General features: G+C 42.9%; 1 protein-coding gene across 3 annotated transcripts; it reads left to right on the top strand.

Annotated features, from left to right (window-relative positions):
* The first annotated feature begins 1,057 nt into the window (after positions 1 to 1,057).
* TSHB (thyroid stimulating hormone subunit beta) lies at positions 1,058 to 8,417 on the top strand. 3 transcript variants are annotated; one of them, XM_018079666.2, is made up of 4 exons: positions 1,058 to 1,136; positions 2,358 to 2,456; positions 7,272 to 7,434; positions 8,090 to 8,417. In XM_018079666.2, the coding sequence occupies exons 2-4, from the start codon at positions 2,395 to 2,397 to the stop codon at positions 8,330 to 8,332; spliced, it is 468 nt and encodes a 155-aa protein (XP_017935155.1). In that variant the 5' UTR covers positions 1,058 to 1,136; positions 2,358 to 2,394; the 3' UTR covers positions 8,333 to 8,417. The 3 variants fall into 3 exon arrangements, with proteins under 3 accessions (XP_017935155.1, XP_017935153.1, XP_017935156.1); XM_018079664.2 differs by lacking the exon at positions 1,058 to 1,136 and having other exon boundaries at positions 1,839 to 2,456; XM_018079667.2 differs by lacking the exons at positions 1,058 to 1,136; positions 2,358 to 2,456 and adding an exon at positions 2,965 to 3,048.
* The last annotated feature ends 661 nt before the right edge of the window (positions 8,418 to 9,078 follow it).

Genomic DNA, 9,078 nt, shown 5'->3' with positions numbered 1-9,078 from the left:
CTGCTCTGGAGGAGGGGGGGGCGAGGGGGCCTGTCCAGTGGGACACGGGGACAGAGCCCCGAACCAGCCACACACGGTGTCCTATCCCTGGGAGTGTCCAAGGACAGGCTGGACGGGGCTCGGAGCAACCTGGGATGGTGGAAGGTGTCCCTGCCCATGGCAGGAATTGGATGATCTTCAAGGTCCCTTCCAACCCAAACCATTCTGGGATTCTCCGTTGGCGAGAAAGCCCCTGCTCTGAGCTCATTTCACTGCACTCTGCTAAGATTGGTGCTGGGGGGAACACCTTCCGCTTTAATTTCAAAGATTTCTGCTGTTATTCTCCATCAAAACTGAAGGGAATCGTCTTCCTGAGCATCTGCTCTGTGTTGTGACTGTACATCACCAGTGACAGGTCCACGCTGGATGTAATTCAGCACAGCGAGCAGTGTCCCACTTGGCTGCCCACACTGGCGTCGATGTCCTGCTCTCTTACCAGATCAAATGTGCTGTGAAAATATTCTGTCATCACACCGAGTTATGGGAATTCAACAAGTTATTTTTTTAACTTCGAGGCTCCTTGTGAAACATGTTTGGATTCATATGTGATGTTCTGGCAGGAGATGAGTTACACTATTTACAAGATGAGCTGTCGTGACTTAAAAACCTTGTGAAATGACATTTTCATGCTGAAACATAATCGGATGTAGTTTAGAACTACCCATGGGAGTAAAGAAAAAAAAAATCAACAGCTGGACTTTAAAGAAGTAATTTTGCTTTCTGAGTCCTTTACCATGCACCTGTGCACAAACAGACAACAGCTGATGAGTTCTTGGCATCAAAAGCTTCCACTTTGGTCACTATAAAGCAAACCACAAAAACTCAAGAGTTTGATAACCCACTGTGAAGTAAGAAGCAAATAAGAGAGTTCCAAAACCATTGCCAATACCTTGGGCTTTGAAAATTTTAAGCAGTTGATTTGTTAATAAAAAATGCTATTTTCACATTAGCTGTACTTTTTTTTTTCCTTCTGGGTTTTATAATCCTTCTATACCAATCTACTATAAAGTAATTTGTGCAGGGGTTTAACAAATTCCCAGATGGTGATTTTAATTTGCCACTAGGTAGCCCAAACTGTGGTGAATTCACTGATTCAGGTAAGACTAAAATAAACAATTACCTTGCACATTCTTTAATTTTTTTTTAATATTTTGACAACTTGAGAAAGCTCACATTTTTTTATCTTACTTAAGCAGGAAGAATGTAATCAGAATTTGAAACTCCAGGACAGGGTAAGCACTTGCAGGCACTTCCAGGGACATATAGCTGTCCCTTGACACTACTGAGAGTCATTTCCTAGTGGTGTTTACAAATCTGTGTTGTATAAAGCTTCAAGAACAGAAGGTGCAAAATAGAATGTGGAAAATAAGAAGAACAAATCTGAAGAAATTAGGACTCACCCAGGAGTGACAAAGCACAGATAACAGTGTTATTCCTACAACCTTTTTTTGCCCCTGAATTATCAAAGTATTTAATTTGGTTTGCCTTGCTTCTAACCAGGAGTATCTTGGAGGGGAAATGTTCCTGAGGAGAAACAGCCTTCCCTATCCCTTCCTTACAGCCATTTTAATTTTTAGTTGGAATCTGGGAGTGGCCTTGGGCTGTCACACCTGGGGCAGACTTTTACCTTCAGCATTCTTATGATCCTGGCTTGGTATCATCATTCCTCACTGATAATACTGCAGAAGGCTTCTGGCTTGCCTTTGGTGGGGGTGGTTTGTTGGTTGGTTGGGTTTTTTTGTTTTAATTTTGCCCTCAGCATAGCGATTGTGTATCTCAGGCTAACAAAGATCCAGCACTTTCCAAAGAAATGAAACCGAATCCAAGCAGCTCTATCGTCCCAGCCAAACAGCAAATAGGATTAGGGAGTATTTTCAGACCATAAATGGAGATTGCTGGCATATGATATGCACCAAAGAGATTTACTGTTTTAATCTGTGGTTGATAGGAAATGCTGCAGCTAATCCTAGGAAAGAAAGAGAAGAGCAGTCGTCTGGGAATCTATACATTTCAGAGATGGGAGCTGTGTTTTAGGCTGTTACAGAGACTTGAAACAGCCAGATTAGCTTTGAAAATTCAGCAGCCATGGGCTGTTTAAATGCAAAATCTGGCAAAAACACTTGTTTCTATGGCAGTGTATCAGGATTGTATTTCCTTTTATCAGTGGAGGGCTGCAGCAGGACGGGGTTGGAAATAATTCCTCTACCAGAATACTCATATTTCAGAAATCTGATTGGTTTTGTTTGGTTTCCATCATCAGAGCTTCCAATTCTCAGTTGTGTGCAAGTTTGGACATGTTTTTGTTTTACCACCCACAGTTCTATATGTCGTGGAAACAAGAGTGACCCTGCTGTCATGAGAAGCCTGCTCATGAGACCACGAAGTTTTCATGGTGTTGTGCTACTACCAGGGGCAGAGTGAGTAGGAATAATGTGTGATAACTTCTCCTTGTTCCTACTTTTATCTTAGGCATTGGTCAGTGACAGGGAATCCCATTAAATTGCTGTCACATCTGAGCTTCTGGTATGCACTGAATTTCTGTAGCCCATTACAGAGACTCCTGGGGAATGAACCCAGGATTTTTGTAATTACTAAATTCCATTTACAGGTATCACTTGAAACACTTCCTGTAGAACATCAACACACCATCTTTCACTTAATGAAAGCGTAAAACCCCTGATGTCAGCGAATGGATTGATTTAGCAAAGAGAAAGGTTAAAGATAAATAATTAATAGTGTGACTGGCTGTTCCAGAACAGGGCTGCAAAGCTGATGGCTATAAAAACACATCAAAAATTTCTATCACTGACTATCTGCAGGTCAGCAGGAGGGCAGTGGAAGAAACGGATCCATAAGCATCAGACTTATAATGCTGGATTTTGGGAAACTGTGTGGAAGAAGCCTTGGGCAGTCACAGGTTGTGACACTGGATTTGCTTGTCCTGCCAGTCTTTTGTCTTGCTGCTCCCTGTAGGTTGTGGGATCTCACTCCCATCAAGTGTTCAGAGAGGTCAGTAGTGGATGAGCTCCATGGTCACAGCCAGGATGATCCAGGAGGGTTTTTGACAGCTGAATAGTTTGCTTAGATCACTGAAGGTGTGTGAATGTCACCCTGGTGCTCTCCTGTGCCTCTCTGACAGATGGGCAGAATAATGTGGTGCCAGCAAGGAAGAGGCAGTGCCAGGAGATTCTGTGCCCACATGAGCGTGGAGCTGAGCTGAGTGTGAGGAGCAGCACTCACAGTAGTCCCAAGGTCCACTCAGACTAATTTATTGCCCTTCCAGATAAATGAATTTTCACTCTTTTGGTCAGGTGTTTCTGTAGTGCACTGAGGTGGGTTCAGAGTCTGGGTAAAAACATTACAGGGAATAAAGGCACTGCTGGGATTACACTGCTCCAGGGGCTGATAATTCCCAACATTCAGCATCCACCACTCTGGGCTCTGCCTGACACCTCTAAACCTTCCTGACAGGGGGACTCTGGACAGATGGAACCAAGGGCATTGCATCTCTGTAATTGCCTTAACAGCCAAATTTGTAATCACTGCAAAGAACGAAATTGGGTTTGTGTGGCATGACCTATTTTATGTAACATCATTTGATGGTCATTAAATATGTTTTCATCCATTAATTCCTTATTGCTCAAATCCTGTATCAGCTTTCTGTTATTTTACCTGGCTGGTGGAGAGTTACCTGGGTCAACACTCTCTCCTTAAACATTGCTGTAATATTAGCACTTTTTAAAAATGTTTTGATATTTCCTCAGTATTCTAGACCTGTTGAAATCAGCATTAGGCAGCTAATCATGTTGAGTTTAAAATACTTATTCCTTATAAGATTTATTTCACAATCTTTGTTACAATCTTTGAGATGGTTGTTCAGCCACTATGTTTTCAAATGCACAAGTACTTTCTGAAGCTTTTGCATTTACTCTGCATCAACAGCTTGTCTTCATCTCCTAATGTCCCTTGACTTTACTGTTGGCCTCTGGCCTGGCAGAAGTTGATTTCCTACTCTCCAGCTTCCTGTGCAAGTTTTCTACATTTTCTCACTTCCAGCAGTGATTGTTGTTGGTTTTCCTCTTTTTTCTTGCTATAGTTTTTATTGTTGCACTCTCTTTTTCATCTTCACTATGGTAGACTTTCAAGCACTGTTCTAATTTGCTGCTGATGTTTGCAGACATTTCCCTAAATCTTGTTAAAGCAAATTCTTAAACCCTTTTTACCCTAATCTCAATCCTCCCCTCCTTACACCTATTTTTCTCAAATCTGAGAAACTAGCACTTTGAGGAAGCAAAGAATATATGTCTTCACACTCTGACCTGTTCTCTGCCTCTCTTCTTGTTGGGTGTGTTGAGACACTTCAAACCCAGGTGTGGGGGTCTCCCTGTCAGGTCCAGGGTACACAAATCCAGCTCCAACTGCCTAAAGCTGTGAACTCTTCAGAGGAGAGAATCAGCTGTGCATGCAAGGGTCACATGTGATACCCTGGCTTTAAGAATGCTACTTTTTAATTCTTACTTTGAGCACTTTTTGTCCTCTCTGGGATTTAATTTTATGAAATGCTTCCTTTTCCTTTCGGATTCTTTGTCTCTGTTGAAATGCTCTCTAGATTTCCCAAGAACAAACACTCTTTTCTGTGATTAAAGCTTCAAACAACCAAACCCATACACATACATGTAGTGTGTATATACATATACATATATATATACACACATATACATACATATATATATATATATAATCTTTGTTTGGGTTATGTATGTATATACTCAAAGAGCCTGAGTGTTTGTATCTAAAATATGTGAGGAAAACACAGAGCTAAATAACGTGCTGGAGTAGTAACAAAGTAAGTCTCCTGTTGCTAAGTGAGATGGACAGATGTTTCTGAGAGTACAATTAATACTCTGCTCATGTCCCTAAGCCAGAAAGAGTTATATTTAATTCCTGAGAAATTATCCAGTAGAAATGAACCCAGAGTTAAAGATTCTATGAAAGAAAAAGCATTTGGGTAGTGTTAATAGAGCAAGAACTCTATTATATTATCCCAAAAAATCCTTGGAAAATTAGCCCAGGACACAGAGCTGTGTGCAGCAGTCTGAAACCATAGAGAAAGGAGACAATATTGCTCAGGAATTGACTAAACACCAGCTGGGATGGACTGGATCACTGCCCCAACAGCCCCAAGTGACCACGTTTACCAGCCCAGACTCACGTTTTTCCTATTTCTTATGGCCACGTAAATCAGGAATGTGGCTGACTTGCATAAGACATCCCTCAGATCAAATTCCAAACAGCAGTTGGGTGATTACCTGGAGGGGTGAGTGTTCCCAGAACGGCAGACAGGGAGCATGGGGAGAGGCTGACAGAGAACAGCAGCTTTGTTGAATCCATCCTGCTCTTGCTCCTCCCAGGTGATACACCAAGCCCTAAATGTGAGTGTTTTCCCCTCTCTGGGGACATCTCTTTGGTGTTGGTGCAATATTTTGTTTCTCATTGTGCTGTGAGGCGTGGTTTTGTAAACGTTTTTAATGTATCAATTAGGATTTAATTGCTTGTTGCTTCAATATTTGCTCAGTAGGTTCAAGACCAGTGAAGTTCTCAGTGTGTTTTGCTTGAGCAGGGAAATCAGGCTGGACCCAAGCACTGCAGAGCAACTGCTTTGATTGCAGATTTGTTATTTTATGGGCACTGCATGGACTCAGCACATCTCAGAATGGTTTGGGCTGGAAGGGACTTTAAGGCTCATCTCATCCCACTTCCTGCCATGGGCAGGGACACCTTCCACTACCCCTGGTTGCTCCAAGCCCTGTCCAACCTGGCCTTGGACATTTCCAGGGATGGGGCAGCCACAGCTTCTCTGGGCAACCTGTGCCATCATCTCCCAGCTGTGCCTGCCTGGTAACCAGCAAACAGAGTGAACCAGACCTCATTAAACTTTAGCAAAACACAGGTGCAAAATCCATCATCTGAGATTCAGGAGGAGTCCATTTCCATGCCAGCCTTCCTGCCATGATGTTGCTGTCCTATGCAGTGATTAAACTAATTTTTTAAGCAGTGGTTAGTTTAAAAGCCTGAGGAGAGAATGACTGTTAAAATAATTAGATTTCCAGCTCCAGTTTCCAGGTTAGGATATTATGGACACGTTTGTTCCTATCACATTTGCTTTGTGGTTCAGTATGAATTTTCAATAGATGACTTTGTGATAAGAAAGCAGTAATTCAGATGCAATTATATAAACAGTAAGATCAGCCTGGAATTAGCCTGGAGAGTATAAAGCACACACAGAGCTTGTGCTGGGTCACTGCCTCTCCCAGCTCAAGGCAGAGTCAGGTTCCTGTAATAGGGAAGAATTCCACTGACAAGAGGTTGGTCTTTCCAGACTTTCACTGTGGCAGCTACAGGGTAAACCAGGCTCTGAAATGAATGGCTTTCCTATGGGAAACTGGCAGCTGGAAGAGACTAGAGGGTGATGGCCAGATGTTGGTAGACACTGTCATTTAAATTTTGTCATTTAGAGGCTCTAGAGTAGTTCCTGGAATTGTCTTGGAGCTAATGAAGGCTTTGTTCTCGGGATCCCCCAGCAGGTCTGAGAAATGAGGTCAGCACAGGAGACAGACAGAGAGGGATTGGTGGAGTTGAACTCTTTGCTGATGTTCTTTATTGTAATTTGCTTGAATCTGTTTTTTAATTCTTGGCAGTGTTCCCGTTTCATCACTCCTCTAAGCCAACTGGAAATTGAAAAATCCAGTTTTATGCCTGATATGCACAGTTGTGTCTCTTTCTCTCTTGAACATTTTAAATGATGGTCTTCTTAGGAAATTGTTTCTAAACGAGTGAGATTATTTTAATATTTTGGGTTAATTCTAGAGCTCATATTCTCTAGCATGTCACATTTTCAAATCCTTCAGCTCCTGTTATTTTTTCTTTGTCAGCATTTTATCACTCATTAGTGAGAAGTTCCATGTATTATACTTTAGTGAGGGAAAATTGCATTTGTGCTGTTTTTAATGGCCTGTTTACCCTTGTTTTCTGTTTAGCAGTCGGTACTACTTCAATTAAAGGTCTGAGATTGGAAAGAAGTTGTCAGGCTGTAACTAAAAAAATTAATATTACTCCTAATCTGTGACTGTCCTGACTGTTCCAGTTGAATGCCAAGGAAAGGGCTGGAAGGTACATCCCATTTTACTCGGAGTTTGCTTTGTTTGTTTGTTTGTTTGTTCTTCCCCACCTAGCATGAGGCCTTTCTTTGTGGTGTCTCTCCTCTTTGGCCTGACTTTTGGACAAACAGCCTCACTTTGTGCTCCTTCTGAGTACACAATCCACGTGGAAAAACGGGAATGTGCCTATTGCCTGGCCATCAACACCACCATCTGCGCCGGATTCTGCCTGACTCGGGTACGGGGCCTTGCTCTGCTTTAGGCAGGTATTTCTGTAACACCACTGCAGCCCAAGGGCCTGTTCTCGCAGAAAACAGAGTGTAAATGATCTAATTCTGAAAACTTCGCCACCATCACGTTCCCAAGTTAGGTTTTTGCAAAGGTAAGGATGAGGAATGCGAAGCCTCCGGGACTACGGAGTTGGTAACACCAGTGGCACAGCAGAGAGGCAGTTTGTGGGGGCAGGATGGAAGAAGTGAGGGGCAGATTATATTTGGTCACTTAATTAATGTAAATTACTTAGGCTACTTCTCCTCCCTCTGCTGCTATCCCAGCTGGCTGTGGGAACAGCTCTCCAGTAGCCACACCACACATTGTGCTTGAGCTTCACTGCTCAACACAGCACCTAAAGTTCCCTTCCAGCAGGGAGCCAGCACAGATCCCAAAGCACTGGGAGCACTCTGAGCCCAGTGGATTAATTAAACCACAAGAACAAGGTGAATGCATCAATGTGTGGAGAGATCCCCAGCCACAAGCAGCTTCAAAACCACAGCTCTGAACAGAGTAATGCCAAGGCCGGGCTAAGCACGAGAGGTTTGGTCTCTGCACTCCCCAGGGAGTTTCTGACACGCAAATGCTTCAGCGAAAACAACACATTTCTCTTTTCTTTGTAGGACAGCAATGGCAAGAAGCTGCTGCTCAAGAGTGCTCTGTCCCAGAACGTGTGCACGTACAAAGAGATGTTGTACCAGACAGCGCTGATCCCGGGCTGCCCTCACCACACCGTCCCCTACTACTCCTACCCCGTGGCTCTGAGCTGCAAGTGTGGGAAGTGCAACACTGACTACAGTGACTGTGTCAGGGAGAGGGGCAGGACCAACTACTGCACTAAGCCACAGAAGCTCTGTACCATGTAAAGCTTCCAGAGGAGTGTGGGTGAGATGTGCTGCTCTGCTCACCACCAAACAGAAATAAAAGCGTGTTTCATGTTAGGTTTGCAAAGTGGTGTGTGCAAAGATTCATTCTGAAAGGGTATCATTGCCTGTATTAATTCACTGCATATTCTGTAACTGGCTGCAGGTTTGTGTTTATAGCCCACCCAAATTTACTCTGGGGAAGAAGAAGAAATGACTTTGTGGATGTATAAACCTCTGCTTATAAATCCCAGGTATTTTATGAAGAGATGCTCAGAGATTTGATATATTGACATATTTCGGAGTTTGATGTTGATATATTTTGGAGTTCATATCTTTCACTTGATATGTTTTGGAGTTAAAAAAAGGCAACACATACTCGTGGTATTGAACATTTTAATCAGATTTTGACATATACTTGCAGCCTTCAAATTAGCATTCAAATTAGCAATGGTCTTTTTCTATCTCTGTAATATTATTTTTTTTTTGTGGACTGTATCTTCAGTGTTGTTAGTTGGGACTAAGCACATACAGTTTGTTTATCCACATTGTAGATCTGTATCCTCCCTGCTGTTTTCCAGCCGTGGTTATTGGGAATGCTCTCCATGTCTCTGCACTAGTGGCATAACCCTCCCTTTCCTGCTGAAATACACTGTTTGAAAAACCTGGCTACACACTGAAAGAAAACGGGTTTAGGATACTGGGAAGAAATCCTTCCCTGTGAGGGTGGTGAGGCCCTGGCACAGGTT

Source organism: Manacus vitellinus, unplaced genomic scaffold (genome assembly GCF_001715985.3).
Source record: "Manacus vitellinus isolate BGI_N305 unplaced genomic scaffold, ASM171598v3 scaffold_47_pilon, whole genome shotgun sequence".
Taxonomy (NCBI): Eukaryota; Metazoa; Chordata; class Aves; order Passeriformes; family Pipridae; genus Manacus; species Manacus vitellinus.
Note: the sequence above shows the minus strand (reverse complement) of the source record. Positions and strands in the feature narration are given on the sequence as shown.

Excerpts from the sequence above, each read along its gene's own strand:
- TSHB (XM_018079664.2), top strand. The coding sequence starts at position 2,125 with ATGGGCTGTTTAAATGCAAAATCTGGCAAAAACACTTGTTTCTATGGC. Across the intron at positions 2,457-7,271 it reads GTGCTACTACCAGGGGCAGA|CATGAGGCCTTTCTTTGTGG; the intron begins GTGAGTAGGAAT and ends TTCCCCACCTAG. Across the intron at positions 7,435-8,089 it reads CCGGATTCTGCCTGACTCGG|GACAGCAATGGCAAGAAGCT; the intron begins GTACGGGGCCTT and ends TTTTCTTTGTAG.